General features: G+C 30.2%; 2 protein-coding genes across 15 annotated transcripts in view; both read left to right on the top strand.

Annotated features, from left to right (window-relative positions):
- Nucleotides 1-21,336, top strand: part of Rdl (Resistant to dieldrin) — a 95,565-nt gene that overhangs the window by 65,154 nt on the left and 9,075 nt on the right. For 8 of the 14 annotated variants that reach the window (XM_035082946.1, XM_035082934.1, XM_035082945.1 and 5 more), the window contains exons 5-7: nt 3,934-4,016; nt 10,825-10,962; nt 18,854-19,138. In XM_035082946.1, coding sequence (XP_034938837.1) covers nt 3,934-4,016; nt 10,825-10,962; nt 18,854-19,138 — 506 coding nt within the window. Of the gene's footprint in view, nt 1-3,933; nt 4,017-9,889; nt 10,028-10,824; nt 10,963-18,853; nt 19,139-21,336 lie in introns of all 14 variants that reach the window. The other 6 variants (XM_035082944.1, XM_035082941.1, XM_035082938.1 and 3 more) reach the window with 1 other exon arrangement.
- LOC118066699 (uncharacterized) lies at nt 861-2,166 on the top strand. The gene is made up of 4 exons (XM_035082951.1): nt 861-1,137; nt 1,258-1,565; nt 1,692-1,876; nt 1,966-2,166. Exons 1-4 carry the CDS (start codon nt 884-886, stop codon nt 2,074-2,076), a joined length of 858 nt encoding a protein of 285 aa, XP_034938842.1. The 5' UTR covers nt 861-883; the 3' UTR covers nt 2,077-2,166.

Here is a 21,336-nt window from a genome sequence, read left to right as displayed (position 1 = left end):
GACTTGGAGAAACAATATTAGCGTCAGTGATATTTGTAGGAATGGAACAAAGAATATGGTGAAAACGATAGATGTTTAATGGGTAGAAGCAAAACGATAATTTAATGTATGATTGACGAGCAAACTAAACAAGGAAAATAAGAGATGTCAGATTGCGTGCGACGTTCTCGTTATCAGCAACACGATGATGGTTCGACCTTTTCTTCTATCGTTTCCTTTTTTTTCACCCCAATTTTCTTTCTCTTTTTATAATAATCATAATAATGATAATGAAAAATAAGTCTATAGAAATTTTTCATTTTTATTAATTCTAATTTCATGACAATTATATTTACCATAATTCGATTATATAACTTTTTAGATTAAATTTATTTCATTTGTAAAACTATTTATTTAACAATGTAATCACTAATAAATTTGAAACATTAATTTGAAACTAAACTATCAATACCAAGTGTTGATTTCAATTAAGGAATGATTTAATGATTTTATTATATTATTTTCAATTGATAATTTATGTATTTTATCCAATGTTTAAAGCTATTGTTTGAAGTTTCTCGAATTATTATATTTATAGTCATTTAAGCTGATTATGAAGAACTAATTAGATTAATATCCTCAACTTATAAAAAATAATCGTATGATAAAAAAATTCAAACAAAATTATTCTAAGAATATTCATGACCTTAAACATATATTCAAAAATAATAATTATTATTATTATTATAATACTATCATTAGTACGGACGTCAATATTAATACCTACACAGTTGTATCAATATTGATAATGTTGATTATTAATCATAGTGAATGATATAAATTCGTGAATTTGAATACACCTAAACAGTTGGTTTAAAAAATTGACATTGAAGACAATCTTCTGATGGAGTTAAAAAAATTTTTCAACGCAATGGGAATATTTAAATTATTGATTATTCTAATTCTACAAGGGGTGTGGATGACAGTAGAAGGGTCTAAAATATCTCGAACGAATTTTAAAATTGATGAGAAAAATATTACATGGATCGTTGGAATTTTTGAACGTTCGAAAAATGATCCTAATAAATTTGATTACAAATGTCAAGGTGTTCTTTTCAATCCTCAAGCTCTGTGGACAGTTGGAAGTTGCATTGATTTGTGAGTAATTATTCTAATAATTGCTGTTATTAATATAGCATTTTCATTGGATTATTATATAAACAATAACAGAAATAATTATCCCACATCTTTTTTTTTAATTTAAATAATATTGTTTAGAAACAATGAGCCAGAAAAAAATATTAAAATTCGCCTCTACAATTGGCAAAATACTGTACAGTTGACTAAACCATCTCCTTATCAAGAGCGTGGAATAAGACGAGCAGGTTATAAAGAACTTACCTCTAACTCGTTGGAAAAACTAGAAGTGGACAGAACCATTCTTTTGTTCCTTGATCGTCCACTTTTTATCAGTCCCAAGCCTGCATTCTGGAGTGAAATGGAATCGCTAATTCCAAATGAATGGAGTGAGGATATAGAACTAGATAAGTGTGCTCACATCAACCTGGAAAAGAGTGTAAATGGAGGTAGGATTAGATAGAATGTTTTAGAATAATTCAAGTTACTTTCATAATTTACATTACGTGAATGAAAAGAATTTTAAGACAGATCAATTTAAACAGAAATAATCTTATTTGTTTTCTGTTACTTAGAACTTGTTGTCAGACAATACCCAGCACATTATGCTGAGGATGATCATGCACTTTGTCGTAGATTTGATAGTAAGAATGGAAAATGGGTTACTGCTAAAACAAATTGCTCCTTCTCTACTAGTATTTTTTGCGCTACTCGAACTTATCCTGGAAGTTTGTTCCTGGATGCTCCAGCAAATAGTAATGTGAGTTTTTTTTTAATTAGTTTCAGGCTAAAGATAATATATATGACAGAAATAAAAACATCAATTTCAATAAATCATTTTTTTATCAGAACAATCTAGGAGCATCATTAGTCTGTAAATACGACGGGACTGAAGAATACATAGTCATGGGAATTTTAGTAGATAATACACCATGTGCTGGTCGCTATGTAAAATTTTGAAACAACAGAAAAATAATGAAAGGTGTTACTAGAATTATCTAAAAAATTGTTGTTATTTTATGTTAAAATAAACGAAAAACTACTGCAATATCTGCTTTGTAATGCATTAATTATTAACCTACTTCTTGTTATTACAATTACTATAATACAATGTCTTTAGTATTATTTGTATTTAAGATTGAAGTAGAGTTACAAAAATATTCAGTTCAAAGCATGATGTTGAACTAACGAGCTGCATCTTGACTTTCAGTGTATGCTCTAATTGTCAATTTTTGTTTTTTTAATTTTCTAGCTTAATTAACGACACGAGGAAATAAAAAGCTATCACAACAGCTCGAGTATTTTTCTGTTAATGAAAGGTATTATTGCTCCAATTATTTGTTAATAATACCAAATTCCAAGTTACTTCAATTACAAAACTTTAAAAATTCGTTAAAAGTTAAGTGATATCAACAATTATCCGTTGCAAAAAAAGATATCTTTTACGAAAAAGTAAAAAAAAATTCCAGAGCAATTTATTTGCTGCTTGTTAAAAATAAAGGGCAATGATCGATTACAGCCGATGGAGTAATGACCTGAATTCAGATATGGGTCAAGCTCAAGAATCTGTAGAGAGCTGGAAAAATACGAAAGTAACTTGAAGGAAAAATTGCTACATTTAGCTACTGAATGCAGTAAAATTTTCATCAGTACGACCTATTTTTAACCTTATTTTAAATTTATAATGAATTTTTTAAACAAATAAAAATTTTCTATATTTCTTTTAAAATAAGAAATCATATATTCAAACGTCAGAAAAAGTTTATTCAATAAAATAATAAATTTATAAAATTTTGTAGAAAATAAAGAATTATCATAATGAAAAAATGGCTAAAATCTTCAAGTGTTGTGTATAAATAATACTAATAGGGCTTTATAGCTTTAATATAATTTCCTGAATGACTTCACCGTGTTCTAAATATCTCCACTGACCAAGAGGTATTTGGGCTTTAAGCCGGATTAACAGCAACTGTCAGATTGCATTAATCATAGCAAAAGGTAGGAAATTTAGACAAAGATGTATATATATATATACACACACATCTATATGGATTTATAGAATGAAAGTAAATAAACGGACTAAATGATTAAAAAATTGAATGATAAATTAATCTGACATTTCAAAATGATTCATTGAATTAGGATTACTATATTTCAAACCTTCATTATTGCTCTCAAAAATAAATTACTGAAAAAAATATTTCTCATCATTAATAAACTATTAACGCTTTCATTACCTGCAAGCGAAAACCATCTGAATTACTTAACGCATTTTAGAAAGAGTGATAAACAATGAAGAAAATGTATGCAGTGAAGATGGACACCTGAACAATTAAACCGAGTCAAATCAGCTTGAGTGAAGTATAAAAGCGACGAATATGTCTATGTATTTATGCATAACCATGTGTGCTCACGGGTGCTTCGTTAATGCCACTTCAGGACAACACAGAGAGATTTAAAAAGAGGACACGCCAACGGGCAAACGGCTCCACCTTGATGTGCATTTTATGCAATGAATATGAATAGTATTTACTGCGCACCAGTTTATTTAGACTAATAAAAATATCACAGCATCTCTGCCCGGTGGATTATTTTGGAATTAATTGAATGCTTAAAAACCACTTAATTAATTTTTTTTCATAATTCCAACTTGTATCATTGATACTTGAGTTGGTGAAACTAGTTAAATGAACGCTGAATAAACACTCAAAAAGTTACGATATAATTATGAGATTTTTTTTTAATTATATAAAAATATTCAATTTTGTAAACTTTATAGAAAGATTATTAAAGAATATTTTTTTTATGTGTTTCTAGATTAACAATTACTGCTTCGTGTCCCATGAATCTTCAGTATTTTCCTATGGATCGGCAACTTTGTCACATCGAAATCGAAAGTTGTAAGTAATAAAAATAAATTTCATCTCCATTGAACCAATACTAATCGATGTTTTTCAACATTTACACTTAATTATTTTCGATAAAAAATTTTTAATGTCGATATTAATGACGGTAATAAAGCGTAAAACTTTCAGGTATTAAAACAGCAAACTATCTCGTGTATGTATGGGATAAAATATATTTCAGTCATAAATTTTCGTAGAAAAATTTTTCTGTAATTGCAACAGACCCCAATCTCAAAAATTCATCTCATTTTTTAGGTTGATGACGCAAAGCTCATCCCACTTTATATTGACGAGTAGCAAAAGTTTTCCTATCCTCTTCTTCTTCTTCTTCTTCTTTTTTTTGTGAATTCTTTTTGTATAAAATACTTACACAAAACGTGATCTATACTTTTAACTCATTCAAACTTTTTCATATATATATCTCGATCTCTTTCGTTTTGTGTACCATTCACCACATGTAATCTTTTCTGTCTCGTTTTCTGCCACACTTACGTCACGAAATCACTCACTCACTCAATCACAAAAATACACATTCATTATCTTCTCGTACAGCGATTGTACAAACTACTATTTACAGCACTGTGTGCAGCCAATTGAGCACATGCTTTTATACCGATCGGCGAAGCACGCAACGATTTATGAAAAATCATTAATAAATAGATCAATAAATATTAATGCGTGCAAAACATTAACAATAACACGAGTCAATTATTATATATGACCAGGTAGTTAAAAATAAAAATACATTTATCAAACAAAAATTACGATAATTATTGGCGTCATCAAAAGGTTTTATCCCCAAATCCCTACGATTCAATAAATAAAATTAAATGTAAAAATGGTTTATGACATTAATATGCAGAAATTATATAATGTAAAAAAAAACGACCGTTAATATTTTAAATGTGAATGAATTTTAATTACAATGAATATTTATTAACTGAAGATTAAATAAAACTCATAAAAAGTATTCTTTATCAGTGTACTATTTGTAATTATAAAAATTCTTTTAAAAAAAAGTATTAAACATGAAAAACACAAGAATTTTTAAAGAGAAATTTACTTTCAAGCATTTCTCTTCTATGTTTTATAAATAATTTACATAGGCTGGATAATTTTTCTATATGCACATGAAAGATAGACAAATTTTTACATAAGTAATGTTTACAAACTCTGCATATAATTTTCATAAAGCATTTTTAAGTAGACAAACTAATTACACATATTTAATTCAACCTCTCTTATCATTTTTAACGTTTTTAATTTTCTATTCATCCACGCAGTTCCCTTTTTCTGTTAATATTCAAGATTTTGAAAAATTAAAGATATTAAACATATAAATAATGAAGTTTTCTTGCAAAATAGAAATATTCAGAAATGATAGTGTACATGTATTACTATTCCCTTCAACATTCCTCTCTTCCCTCTTGCAGGCTGAACTAATGAGATACTTGAACTACTTCGGACCCCTCTTTTTCCCTGAACATTTTTCTTCCGCATGAAATTTAACTTTGACGACTTGCAGCGGATATCTGATATTCGTTAAACTTCATATGTAACAGAAAATTATTCACATACATTTATATATGTATACGTTTGTACGTCTATACATACATATATATATGTAACCCTCCATCGCATTAAACATTATTAAACATCTAGACATTTGCCAACCCCTGCGATCAGTTTTTTAAGCGACTTCCAGTGTTATTAAAAATTTTGTTCCATTCACTAGGGAAATTTAAATCGTCTAGAGCTCAAGAGAGAATAAAAAAATTCAATCTATCCTCGAGATCCTTTCATGAATTTCTTTAATTTAAGATCGGTCACGAAGAAAGAGTCCAACATGAGATTCTTTGAGCTTATGTTAGCAGGGTTGGCAATTGCCTAGCAGACAAATTCTTTCGAATTTTAAATTCTCTTCAAATAATATTATTGTTATTATTATGTCTTAGAGGTAAATGCAGATAGATTTAAAGGTGCAATGCCAAAAATATTTATGCAACTCCGAAGGGTGTCTCCACTGTGTAATACCAATAAGCTCCATTGACATTCTAATTAAAAAGAAAAAAAAAATTCTTCATCAATTCCTCCACTAATTGCTAAACAACATAATGAATAAAACAATAAGAATCTAAACAATAAAGAACAGAAACAGTTTTAATTAATTGTTGAAACCAAAAGAAAGAAAAGTAAATAAATAAAATGTCATGGGAGCAACACACGACAGCCCCTTTTGTACATAGGCCAATTAATTACTTTTTCGCAAAATTTAATTATTTTCTTCATTTTTGCCACATGTACGAAGCAATAAAAATTAAAAAATAATATAAAAGATAGTAAAAAAAAGAAAATAAAATACTGAATCCTGAGGCATCCGATATACAGCACTGAGCCTCGTGTCCGGGGACGTAGGCCACTGACGACGGCCAACCCTGAGGAGCCTACGCAAGCCGATGCCGACTGACAGATATCGAGAAACCGAATTATAACGCATTGTGCATCTAGCCAGCGCATGCGTGGATAAATCAGTTATGTTATGCGATTTATTTTTGAATTAATTCATTTATTATTTCCATTTACATCTGATAGACTTTTTAGAGATAGTATTCCTTCATTTCTGTTCGAAGTCGGCATGCTGTAGCACGTGATAAATATTATTTATTATTATTATATTTTCAACCAATTAATGGCCTAATAATAAGTAGAAGTAAATATAGGTATTAGTTTTATTGTGTATGGTAGTTGACTAATTTTATTTATTTAATAAATAATGTGAAAATAATGAAAAAAATAAAAGTGAATTATTTTTAATAAGCCTTGAGTTCTCATAAATCCATCAGCACGAAAGATTATTTGATGGAAAAGTAAAAATAAACCGGCTAATTTGTAAGAAGTTAAAATAATACACCGGGACGGTTGGTTGGCTACTATAAGGCATTTAATTTTCCAACGACTTGGTGCCGGATGGCGGAAGAGAACGAAGGGTTTAAAGCGGCTTTGCAAAATGCCGTCGAATACCTCCGGTTGTAGTTGAGAGTCTAAGAGCAAAGAAAGTCAAAAACACTCGACTCTTTTCTCTTACTCTCCTCGTAGTTTCCTACCTTAGTAAACCGTAAAATTTGCCGGCAGTGCTTTGAATTCTCATCTAGATGAGAACTTTCTAACCCACAAAACCGAACCACGAATCGGTATCGGTTGTATCCAATGCATGAAATACAGCTTGTTGCGTTACGTGCTTCGTGCTAAATTTTGTTTGATAGTGTGTGTATTGCCCTAAAAGCTTTTATCTATATTTATCTATAAGTTTCAGAGGTTGATGCTAAAATTTTATAAAACTTTTTTTATGCTTATTGAATTTTCAAAACGTCAAAGGTAAATTGAAATTTTTTTTTACATTTACGTTTTATGAAAGTTTCACGTTAATTTAATTTAATTTTGAAATCTCGACAAAATTTTGGATTTAGTTTAGAAAAAAATATTTTTTTCAATCTGATCAAATCTAACTAGATCTAATCTTCGATTAAATTAAATTTAATTCAATCTTTGCAGCAATCAAAAAAAGATAATAAATCCAAAACAATTGATTCAACTTTTTAAAAGTGTATTTTTTCACTAAAAATTCATTTTGAAATTTTAGTGAAAATTTTTTTTGATACAAATTTCAAAAAAATTTTCGCATCAATCTAAACATTAGAACATTAAGTCTATTTAACGATTGTATACAATTGCCTGACCTGAAGACATCGAGAAATTCAATTAAATCGTTTTTCAATATTTACCCAATAATATTTGACTATATCATAATTCTGATATTTATTTGATTTATTCGATAAAAACTCGTGACATTTTTTGAGGGAAATATTTTGAAAAAAAGAGTGTCAAAAAGGGTGAAACAATAAAAAATGCGTGGGAAAAATATTGACAAGTTCGAGCTATTTTACGTGTCTCGTGTATTCGTTAGAGAATGCACGTGTCATTTCACAAGAGGATGTTAGTGTAGAAAGCTCGCTGGAAATGTATCACGTAGGTGGCACTCAGAGTTTCCGTATCCGCCAGCAAAACGTCGAGTGTCGGGCAGACGAGACACACAGCAGATGCAATTACGTCAAAACAGGGTAAAAAAAAGGTAGGCTCACGTTTTCGTACTCGTCTCTCAACTCGACTTGTAATACTCGACTGTTTTATCGAATTTTCATTCGTTCTTTTGTCTTTCTATTGGCATTCAATTATTATTAAAACGATTAATACGTAAAGTAATACTTTTTTTTTTTCTTATTATTATAAAACTTTCATTGATGATTATTTTATTCTTTAATTATCAATTAATGAAAAAGAAGTCAAAAGATAAATAACGGGGTAATTGAGTTTCTCAAGGAAATTCTTTAAAGCTATTTGCGTACGCTTGTTGAAACTGCAATAATCACAGCTGCACGCTTGCACGAAGCATTTCTTTCTTTTTCAATCTTGATTTCTTTCTCCTAGTAAAATTTTGTTGTCGTCCTTGACCATTTTAAATGTTCGTGATACCAAAAAAAATTCCTTGATGTATTATTATTATTATTCTTGTTAACATTTCAATCCCAATGCAATTAAATCAATGTACATTGACAATATTTATATATAACTCGCTGGTAAAACATCCCCCCTTCTCCCTACTTGAATTTTAATTGCACGTAATTACATACAGAAATATCCAAAATGAAACTATATCGCACTGATGTCATAATGATGACAGTGTAGATTTTATATGTATTTATGGCCTGTGGCATCTGCATATCGAGCAAAATTGTCCCTCAGATGAGAAAAAAAAAAGATGATTTTAAATAAATAATATTTCTTTGTTTCAAGTTAATAAATTAACTGAATATATTATGTGGACGACAGTAGAAAATAAATTTCATTTGGTTTGCAAACAATTCAAATTAGTATTCACCTCGACTCTTCCTCAATCTCTTGCCGCTTCTCTTTCTCAGAGAAAAGGTAATAGAGTGGTGAGAGTTTATTGATTGAGATGGAAATTTGCAGGACTTTGATTGTAAGTTAGAGAAGGAGAAAAGGAAGACCACCCACTCTGTGATGCAAAACCCAACCGGAGACTTAATCAGGAATACTCGAGATTACTTAATCCAGAATCTGACAAATGCTTGCTATGCAGGTGCCCGCGGCCAAATGCCATTTCAAATCCTGGAATGCGATGTAACGATTGCAACTACCGGATTTGGTTGCAAAGGAATGTTATCCTTCGTTATGAACGCAAGAGACTTAACGACGATCATGTTAGAAAAAATTCATCAATTCAACACCTTGACCTTTGATTATTCATGTCATTTATTAGAGCTAACGGTCGTGCTACAATCACACTTTATCTGTCTCTTGTGATCAAAACGACCCTATTTGGAATACCTGCGTATTTAAATGTACAGTTTATCAAAAATTCTCAAGGTATATCTGTGAAATTTTTTCTATCTTGGGATTTTTTGTTCAGTATTTTTCTTTGAAACAAATGTTCTTTATTACTAATCTTACTTCTCACTCTAATGACATCAAAATTTTAGTAATAAACATCACTAGAAATAATTTTTAGGAACATATCATTTAATAAAAATTAACAATTTTAATAAAATAATTTTACTCTCAATTAAACAATGATTATTAAGTCAAGAGTATTTTTTTCTCCAAACTAAAACCAAAGATTAATAGAAGGACATTTGTTATAATGTGTTACAAGTTAAAGCTCTGCATTAATGTAGTAAGATATTTAATACCCCCTGTGAGCCCACATAAGCAGCCTCTCCCTAAGAACCACCTTTAAATGTTTTATTATACGTTAGAGTGGAAATTTTTGTGTTTTATTCTTTCGGCAGTTGGATACACAATGCGCGATATTCGGTACAAATGGAACGCCGGCTATCAATCGGTCGGCATCTCGAGCGAGGTGGAACTGCCGCAGTTTCGCGTGCTCGGTCACAGGCAACGACAGAGAACCATACACCTATCTACAGGTAGATACATATATGCAACAGCAAGATTTTCGTGATGCTCATGTATCTGTCTATCTTTCACTATTTATGGTCCTCCTCTTCCTGCTTTCAAAGAGAAAAAAAAAAAAAATACAAGAACGAAAACGGTGGAAAATCGAACTAGAAAATGGACCAAGAAAAGAGTCCTCTTCTGATTGCCTACACCGATGTGTACACACAAATTGAACAATGTTTTATTTTCCGCACGATTGCACCACTAAGTTCCTTTTTCTCTCATTCCTCTTTCCGATTTCCTCTTTCACTTGCAAAGTGCGCACATGCAATCCCCCGCGGAGCTTCCAGATTCTTCCGGCCATTTGTTCACGCGTGGACGAGCCTAATCCCTCGAGATTTTTCCCTTAATGTATTCTCCTTCCTTTACAAAAAAGAAAAAAAAATCTAATGAAAAAGAGAAGCTCCGTGGATCCTCTTAGAACGTTTCCGGTGCAGTAAAATTGAAAAACTTTTTGCGGATAAAAAAAAATGAATATTTATACAAAAGTGTAAGAGATTTCTTTAGCTAATGACTCAGATGAAAAGAAAAGCTTCGGAGACGTTCATTTCACAACAGTGTAGCACGTGGCTGTACAATGGCAAAAACGGGTTTTAGAGAGAGAAAGAAAAAAAAAAGAGAGAGAGATAATGATAAAAACGAGTACGATGGGGGTAAAAAAGTCGTGGAAGGTAAGTAGAGTGGAGGCCCCCTCAGAGCTTGCGTAATTATCGCAGGTTCCGGTAGGTATATACCAACCGCAGAGGGGTGTCTCTTTTATTTTCAGTCGGATACACAATGCGGGACATCCGATACAAGTGGAATGAGGGTCCAAATAGCGTCGGCGTTAGCAACGAGGTTTCTCTTCCTCAGTTCAAGGTCCTCGGACATCGTCAACGAGCCATGGAGATTAGTTTGACTACTGGTAATGTATGCATAACGAGATAAATTTACAACCGAGAGATTATTTTGACACATTTTCAGTTTTCGATTGCCAACCAAGGTGAAATACGAATTAATGTTTTATATTTCAGAGTATTTCGAGTACTAAATGTTGTCACAATGATGTTTATTCATGATATAAATTTCAAAAAAGCTAAAAAAAAAATATCAACTCAATTAAAACTTAAATTCATTTTGATGCACTGAAAAAAAATTCAATTGTTACAGTAAAATAAATATTTTGAAGTTATATTTAGAAAGAAGAAATTTAATAAGATTGAGTTGTCAATGCTTTCAATCAATGTTAGAATCAGAAGAAATTTGAGTTTAAATATATTTCTCCAAGTCAATGATATCATATGATATTGATCAAGTAAGAAAGGAAATATAAATTTCCGATGCTGATTTGATCAGTTACAAAAATATATACCAAGCATAGAGAAAACTTCAAGTATTATATCGATGTTGCTAATTTCCGCTCGAAAATTCCATCAATCACAAGAACTTGAAAAAAAAGTTCAACAAAAAAGCTACAAGTTTATAAAACTTTACAATTGCTCTCAACTTTACTTTAATTTTTCTTCGTTTTTTTTTTAATGTTTAAAAAAATTAAATTTTTTTTTCAACTGATCTTTGAGCACAAGTTTTGAAAAAGGTCCTTGAAAACTTGCCTTTGGGCTTGTTTCATACCTTTTCTCTTCACTAAAAAATATCGACAAACGAAAATAGCTGTTCGGTCGTGCGAAGAATGAGAAGGAGTGTAGAATATACGACACAATCGACGTCGATGAAGACAACCAGCAAAGAAATAGGAAAAAAAAAATTATACACAGAGCAAAGTGTAAAAGAAGTAGATGAATTCTAAAAATTGAAAAGAAAATCAAGAAATGAAAAGAATAAGATAGTCGATGAAAAGGACTTGATTTCAAGCTTGATTTCAACAAAAAGAAATTGACAGCCTTCTTTTGTCTTCAACATTTTACTCGATTCATTCTCAAGTTGATAAAAATGAACCTTTTTCAAAGAGTTTTAAATTCCATAAATAACTGAAAATCAGACTCAGAAAAATCACAAAAAATCGATCATGAAAAGTTTTATTTTCATTTTTTCTATTAAAATAAATCTGAGTACCAAAAATACCGAATTTCCAAGTTATTTTTTACATTTAAAATGGAAATCAATTTCAATTTAAAAATCAGACTTTACATAATCAATTGATTCTCCAAAGTGTCATATCACTCCACTAAAATCTCCATTTTATCTTGACATTACAAATGCAGAATTCACAAATATCGCGCCTCGATTTCAATACACGAGTATTACAAAGCTTTTCAATCGATCTCTTTCTAGTGTGCATAACTCTCTTCACTTATTCTCTCAGAAATTACATTGGGCAATAGGTTTGCTCGAAATACAAGCTACAGTAATAGATATCCAGCTGATAACCATTCAACGCCCAAGTCCTTTCACATTGTCAAGCTATTCAGTGAATAGAGAGACGATGCATATACGATTCCGATGACGAGCAGGATATGAAAGAACATTCGCTTCAGCTCGTAAAGCCTCTTTCTATCACGTCGGGTGCACGATATACGAGTAGATGCAAATGCCATAGATGCGTTGCATCCGCATTACATCATGTTTAATAGATAGAATCCAGGATATAGAAGGAATATATATGAGCATACGAGCTTTTCATTAAATAATTAGCTGATTATTAATTAAAAAACTTTTCTATCCAATTTAATTTAAATAAATATTAAGATCATTTAAACATATTTTGAAAGCTTGGGTAAATAATTATACCAATCATTAAAATAAAAAAGAAAACTTAATTAACTGTGTTTTAAATAGCTTATATTTAATATAAAATTATCTTTTAAACCAGCAAAAGCATGTCATTAAAATCCAACTTTAATTTGCCATCTTTTACGTCTAAAGTAGTATTAAATTTCTTCACATCATCCTAACAAAATACTAAATTAAAACAAAATTAGACTTAATTTATTTCTTAACGACCCTTATAGAGAAACGACACAAAGTAATTTATACAGAATACACGTAAAGGATTCGTCAGACAGGGTAGACGATCTTTCTAAAGTCAGGGAGGATCAAGGGAAAATGAGCTACCGGAAGTAGAGAGGGTGGTTTAGAATAGAGGCTTCTACTTAGTTTGATGAAGGCTTTAATTACGACTCGGATCACACTGAGTGACCCAGAGACCAGTAAGAGCTTCTCTCTTGGTGAATTACCAGCTTCCATCCCTCTAGCAGTTCACTTCAACCCTCTCCTCACAGTTCCTAGACTTATTACCACTCTCCTATCCAGAACAACGCTCATATGTACCTGTCCTATGTACTAGACGTTTATTCCCAGACCAAAAACTTGAGTAATTTAAGGTCCTAATGATTCTTCAAGTGTCTATCGTTCATCTTCTTTACCAAGGTAAAAAATAACTTACACTTCTTTCACTTTAATCAGCCCATTTGCTAAATTAACATTGAATTAAGCCGGTTATAAAGAATAATTAATTGTAAGTAAAGAAAGTAATTATACAATTTACTAAAATTCATTCTCCAACACCTAGACCGCAATCAAAGCTTGGGTAATTAAAACAATCTAACCCTCAATAGTAGCCGCAATCGAGCGTGGATATATACCACCTGCACAGACACCTCTTTGAAGCGACTGTAATATAATTCACTTGACGCTGTCTCTTTCTCTTACCCACCATTCTGTCACACTATTTCCATCTCTACTACCTCGCCCTACCTCTGGGGAAAAATTTTATCTCGAGAAAATCGTTTATTCACTAACGAAAATACACCCCAGGCTGTACGGATAATTAATTGATAACAAATTGAAATATTTTCGCATAAAAAATATCAACTTGACATCATTACAATCTTTATCCTTCTGTTGAATGATTTATTTATGATTAAAATTGAAGTGAATTGAAAAGAAGTCATTTTTTAATGAATATTAATACACTTTATATATTCTAAGATATAATTTGATAAAAAATTCATTTAAAGTTCATTTATAGAATAGCATATGATGAATTATAAATTCATTTTAAATTGGTAGAATTATTTAAAAAAGAACTTGATTTATTTTTTAGATTATTTTGTTTTAATTAAAAATATTTAATTTTAGAAGGAAAATTTTACGATAATAAAATGTTTCCCTAATAAATTTTATCTTTAATATAAAAGTAATTTCCATGATAAAAAAAAAAAATAAGTGAATAACTCAATATTTTTGTTTATTAATTTTCAATAAAATTAATCGGATAATTGTTGTAAATTAAATTAAAAACTTCTAATACTATATTTTGTGTAACTAAAATATTCTTATCATTGTTCGGTGGTTTCAAACTACATATCCTCTCTATCTCCTATCGTAATGAATCGTTCTAGATACAAGACCACAACTAGTATTATGCACCAATAATTTGTAATAGTTCAAAAATAGAATGAACATTCATCTGTAACCACAAAATCTCTAACACGATCCATTAATCTATTATAATCACATTAAATGACAACTATTCAATTTAAACTTAAAAACAATAAGGATCGTAATTAGCATACAATCATGAGTTGCAACCTAATTTGTAATTGAATCAAAAAAAATCTACTCAGTTTTTGAACAATCAATCAATTTTTTTATTTGAATCTAATGAATTTCATAAATCCAAATTCAAATATATTTGAATTTATTAAAAAGTAAACCATAAATCAACTAATATCTACTAAAAAAAGTAGTTAAAAAGTCTGAGATGATAATCAAACAAGTTCGTGTTTAATTAAAATTAATTAATATTTTCGAAAATTTATCATAAATTCATCATAACTCTTGATTAAAGCTGTGTTATTTGCATAATACGCACTAGGGGTATTGAATTTATGTAAATAAATTAAAGAAATTCCCATTGCTGTTAAAGAAGATATAAATTCAAATAAAACAACCAAAATATTCCTATTTATTTGACCAATTAGATTAATGAGTTAAAACTAATTTATATATTCGTACATTTATATGAGAACTAATTAGGTTAAAAAAGTTGATTAAATTGAAACATTTATCGCAAGAAAATGGTCCCTCTTGTATCAGATTGAAACGTGCTAATCTTACTTCTCCAACAACTTGGCAAGAACGATTCCCATAGTCTTTAATCTAATCCTTTATTCTAATCCGTGAAATCTCGCGTGCCCAACCTCCGTCAGCTTCTTGTGTAGGTCGTGTGCACTTTGTTTGCAACCTGGCGGCATGAGAGAATAAGTAGTCGTTTGCAAACTGGAATAGGTATCGAAGTTTAAACCCTGACCTCATCTGAGACCTGATAGTTAATGAATGCGATTAAATGGGACTTGTTTATGTATTTCATGGCCCTTTGCTTGTTCATCTACGACTCCTCTTTGATACTCTTTAGATCATGGTTAAATTAGTTTTAGAGAACCAAATCTCACTTGTGGGCTTTTGAGTTCTCTGAGCAATCTCCAAACCAGTCTCTGTAGTAATTATTTACTCTTGATGCTTCGATTGCCTTTTTATTTTATTTTTTCTCTTTTTTTTGTCTGTCATTTCAAACCTCTAGAAAAAAATTGTTTTTTAAATGAAAGGACTAATTTTTTGAATAAAAACTAATCAAAATTTTTTAAAAGTCTAGATCAGATTTATTTTAGCTATTAGATACTTTTTGAAAAAAAACTATTTGATTTTGTGAGAGAAAAATATAAGAATTATAAAATTCAACAGGAACAATATGAAAAAAATTTTAATTCTCATCTGAATTTAAATACATCGATGAAGAAAGATATGAAAGAAAAACTCAATCTGGGCAACGATTACTCAGATTCAAATAAACTTTTTTCTTATTCTTTTATGAAACTTCCTTCCAATCAACCACGATCAAACGCCGAGTTTCTCAAAAGGTTTCTCTTAAATCAGGGGGCTGCATCACTGAAACGAGATCAGCTTTACCAAGAGAGCTGGAGGTAAAAATGAAGAAAGATGAAAAATACTCGACACTCTTACACTCAAAAGGTTTTTTCTTTTAGACATTCTGATGATAAACTGGTTTAAAGGAATAAAAAGAAAGAAATTTTAAAAGAAAATACATAAAAGACTGAAAAAAAACAGTGAAATTTTTCACCGCAATCTATGAAAACTGACTATTTTTTTCTATAGAAATTAAAAATTGCACAGTATAACGATTGAACTGATTCAGCGTAACTTTGTTACTTGAGGAAACCAAGAAAAAAAATTTAAGCGTCATGTAGATCGTTAGAGGCAGGAAAAAATTTTCAAGTAATATTGAGAAAAAATATAAAAAAAAAAAGGAAGTAAGTAAAAATAACCGTTATTTACAGCCATCACGTAGATATTGATTCATCAGGAATCATTTTTGCTCGTTAAAAAAATTAATTAAAATTTTTTAAATGACTATTATATAAATATTATCAATAATTTATGCTTTTAAATACAAAGAAATTATTCAAATAAGAATAATTACGATTAAAATCAAATTAATTCTTAATATTTTCATTTTTAAAATTCACTACTGACGTAATGGCCTTTCTATTTCATTTAAATAATTAAATTCCTCTATCAATAATTGTCTAAAACAATCTGCTTAATTAACCTAAATATCATAAAAGAGTCTAATCATTTTCGATGGAAATAAGTTCCAAGTAATTAAAAAAAGAAAAACATTCTGCGAGCAAATTAGCAATAAAACACTGGGATTCGATATTTTACAACCAATCCATCATCGTCTGATAATTTTTATTCTTCCATCTCATTTTTATCATGAGAGACATTGGAAAATGCCAGAGGATGATAGTAAAAAGATAGAATAGGATTCTCGTTTGTCATTGTAGCTCACAAAACCCTTGAAGAAATAGGGGATAGAAGCAGAATACGAGATATAGACAAGTGAAGAGTGAAGAGATACTAAATGCTAAGCAGAAAAGACGACTGCGATGCCTGATATATATGTGAGTAGAACAAAGAAATGAGGACATTTGGAAGAGAAGCTCCCTCTCACCATGGCACAAGAATCTTGGTGAAAAGTGCTTATCAAGGAAACACATTAAAGTATTCCATTGAGAACAAAGCATTTCTATAGACTTAGAATTAGCTAGAGTTCTTAAATATTTTTTTTACTTTTTTTATATTTTTAAAGGTCAATCTACTTGTTAATATTATGAGTGGATAACGAAATTGGTGACTAAAAAATTAAAAAGCTCTGAGTTTTTCAATAGACTACACTCGTGGGAGACATTGAGCTCCCTAGAGAGATTAGCACTTGAATACAAGCCAAAAATGAAAACCATGAGATAGTGAAATATTAAATAAAACTGATTTCATTTTCTGATTCATCGTAACCCTAGGGAACCAGCTAAAAACAAATTGTAACTGTCGAAAAGGTCAAAGGATAGTAGGTCTGATTCAGAAGGAGAAACAGAGATAAAAGTAGTGTCTCGAATTCAACTGAGTATACAGATAGGTCAAGCACACTTCCTTCAAACTAACGAGTACAACTGTGAGAAAAAGAAATGTATAATACAAAAATAAGAAAGAGAAAAACTCTCCTACGAATATGTTTTCTCTTTTACAATATCATCTATCTCTGTCTTTTGAGAAACTTGATTCTCTTTGACTTTTTCTCAGTTGTCTTTTCTGCATTTTTCTGTTTGCGCTTACCATGAAACTCTTTAGTTGGCAGTGCAAAAAAAATGAAACTTGCAATCTCATTCTGCAAGTATCACCGAGAGGATAAGGAAAAAAGTAAATCTGGAATGCATTTTAAAATAATGATTTTTACTTTGTCTTTTGTTATACCTTGTGATACACAATTTCGCATTCAGTAAATATTTAGTTGCATTAAGTCATTTTATTATTGTTAATTAACTTGAAAAAGTTAATTTTTTTGATTTTCAAATAAACAATTATTTGAAAAATGAGTTATTAAAACAAATATTAAGAAGAAAAACATGAAATTAAAAACAAAAAAATCCAACGAAATATCTAGTGAAACTATTTATCACATATGTGGTCGATGTGAAAAATAAAAGCTCTCTGAAAGTGCACAAAAATATAAATTCGAGTTTTTTTCAGTTTTTCACCAACAAAAAGAGTCTTTACGACTTTCAAGTAAATTTATTCTGTTGTAAATTTCACTAGATCGGTTAGAGAGCAAGTTTTAGGCGAAAAAAGACAAAACCTCCAGAAACAAGTGTATCAACTGTACGTACGACTACTGTAACATTGCTTCACTTGCTGCAGCCGATCCTAAAAGTAGTAGTTTGAGTGTAGTCAGACAACCCTAGATATATATCCCCTGGAAATACACTACGAGTTTATAAGTCTCGTGGTAAAAGGGGTTATAAATCATCACAGAAAATGTATACACACCCGGAGAGTGTTAGAAAAACATAATTTAACCTCTCATACTTTCTTATTATCATAGAGTAAGAAAGTCATATTATATAAATAAATATTTCAAAAGTAATAATAAATAACATCTTAATATCAAATAAATTTTTCAGTAAATATTTTTTTAAATATAAATTTACATTAAAATAAATATTTTCATATCATAAATTTAAAACTTAATCTAGAAAAGTCTTGGAAAATATTTATTTAAATAAAGAAAATAATAATTGGTATTAATAATTAAAAAATAGCATCATCATGATCATCATCACCATCATCATCGAATATCCAACATGAGGTAATAAATGCACGGCTTGTTTTCAGTATGATGCGAAGCAACGAAAGAAAAATGGCAGTGTCCCCATATGAAGCTGAATGATTGGCGAGACTGTTGCACTGATAGTTTGCAATTCTGCTTTCTTTAATTACAGGAAATTATTCCCGGCTAGCTTGCGAGATCCAGTTCGTACGATCGATGGGCTACTATCTGATCCAGATCTACATACCCTCGGGATTAATCGTGATAATCTCATGGGTGAGCTTTTGGCTAAACCGAAACGCAACCCCCGCTCGGGTCGCCCTCGGAGTAACCACTGTGCTCACCATGACAACCCTCATGTCCTCGACTAACGCGGCCCTCCCCAAAATCTCCTACGTCAAGTCCATCGATGTCTACCTGGGAACATGTTTCGTCATGGTCTTCGCGTCACTCCTTGGTAAGTAATCATACCCACTCCTAACAATCCCCGAAAACACTTGAAAAAAAAACCACTACACATAAACAAGAATTGACATGTGCAAAGTAAATTTGTTTCTTAAATTATCATTGATTGAATTTCATTAATTAAATTGATTGAATTGACTTCATCTTAATTCGTATCTCCAAAAAATCCACTCACGCAGATGAGTTGTGATAAATAATTTTCATGGTGACATGGCTTCTTTTTGGCAACATCTAAATATAATAATCAAGCAATCAGCACCAAAACTCAATAAATCCAATGAACAAAGTCCCACTTAATCAGTCCCAATGGGAATATGATGTGAGAGAGGACATTAATTTCGCGTGTCTTGATCGATCGATCCTAAACACTGCATACTGTTGCACTTTTTATTGTTTATTTCGCACTGCTAAAATAACCGTGCGTACGAGACGTGCACGGGGCACTTAACTTTGCTAATTTATCATTTCTTTATTGTATTGTCAACTGTTTGAATGTATTGACGACAGTGTGCAGCGATTTTGATTGATCGAGCGGACTGACTTGCGAATTAATCACGACTCGCTCTTGTCGACTATTATTTTAAACTAAACTTACTTTAAATAATAAAATACTATTCAAAATTAACTCGCTTAAATAATGATAATCGGTTTATTCTAAAAAAGAATATCATCATCATCAATTTGTTATAAAAAATAACATCACCCTATCAGTAATTATTAATTATTCCATTGGAAAATAATTAACATACTTATTCTCATCGTTAAACGACTTTGAGCGATCGTGACGTGAGCTGTAGATCAATCGATCAATCCTAAACAGTGCACACTGGTTTTTTGTTTATTTTTAGTTTTTTTTTTTATAGAAAATTACTTATATTTTAATTAACGAACTAATTAAAAGGTGGTAGAGTTGAAAAATTATATAGTCTTGATATTAAATAGATAATTAAAAATGATATATGTCAGTAATTAAGGGAATATTTTTTCTATCAATGATAATAATAAACTCAAGCAGTGTGCAATGATTCTGATAGATCGAACGCTCCACGTCTCACGAAGAACTCTTGTCGACTCAAGTACATAAGAGTTGCGGAGTCTGTCCTTCTCCAACAGATCTCGTCCCGACTGACGATCCCTCTGAGACTTCATTCTAACACGTATTCCCTCATGTTCGATCCTATCGCACGTGATTTTACTATCGAGTAACACTCAGATTCCTCTTACTAGATTAATTAATATAAAGTGAAAAGACAGATCACTTTTTTTTATCGAAATTGATAAAAAGTCAATGGTTATTTTTATTATTTATTCACATGGAAATGGTTTTCCATTTTTTGTGTTCGTTTTGAGTAAATGTAAGTTATTTACACTCTTATAATTTTGAGAATGATTTTAATTATTAAAACAATGATTATAATTTAAAATGAGTGTTGCATCTTATTTTATTTAAAAAAAAGAAATGATTTAATTTTTTTTATTCTGTTTTTTTTGTTCTATAAAAAAAATATAATCCTGTACAATGATCATACTTTGATCAATTTTTTAAAAGTTTTTTATAAATAAACTTTACTTTATGGTTTTGTTGAAAAAAAAAAGTTTGATTTATTTTTCAAGTTAATTTTGACAGATAAACTTATTCAACATCCTAACGCTGTAAAAAGCTTTCTATAGAGAGTAGAAAGTTAGTGATTTCTGTAGAATAAAAAAAATACATCCAGAATAAAGCAATTGTCGAGGGAAAATAACTGTCGCGACGACCAAACGCGTTCTCGGGATGGATAAGATTTCATGAAAATTTGTAGAATTGCTGAACGTTATCTTTGAAATGAAAGACGAGTAAAATAATTCTATTCAGGTCAGAGGAAAATTGTTACCAAGTAAATTACCTGTAGAATGATGAAAAACTGACAAAAAAAAACTAACTTTTGCTGACATATTTGCCAATCTATTTTTTTTCCTTTCTACCAACCATAAATAATCAAACTAAAAATATGATTAAAATCGTCTTGTTTCAAACGAGATTAAAATCAAATAGAAGGGAACAACAGTATTTCCAATGAAAAATTGAAAAAAATGCGTTGAATATTAATGACGATTTATGTTTTTATTTAAATTAAAATCCTTAATGAAAAATCGTAAAAAATCCATCGAAACAAAATTTTTATCTAGAGTTATAAATTTGAATGTTGT

This window comes from Chelonus insularis, unplaced genomic scaffold (assembly GCF_013357705.1).
Source record: "Chelonus insularis isolate UGA/USDA-ARS -01 unplaced genomic scaffold, ASM1335770v1 contig_352_pilon, whole genome shotgun sequence".
NCBI lineage: Eukaryota > Metazoa > Arthropoda > Insecta > Hymenoptera > Braconidae > Chelonus > Chelonus insularis.
Note: the sequence above shows the minus strand (reverse complement) of the source record. Positions and strands in the feature narration are given on the sequence as shown.

Excerpts from the sequence above, each read along its gene's own strand:
- LOC118066699 (XM_035082951.1), top strand. The coding sequence starts at position 884 with ATGGAGTTAAAAAAATTTTTCAACGCAATGGGAATATTTAAATTATTG. Across the intron at positions 1,566-1,691 it reads GGAAAAGAGTGTAAATGGAG|AACTTGTTGTCAGACAATAC; the intron begins GTAGGATTAGAT and ends TCTGTTACTTAG. Across the intron at positions 1,877-1,965 it reads ATGCTCCAGCAAATAGTAAT|AACAATCTAGGAGCATCATT; the intron begins GTGAGTTTTTTT and ends TTTTTTTATCAG.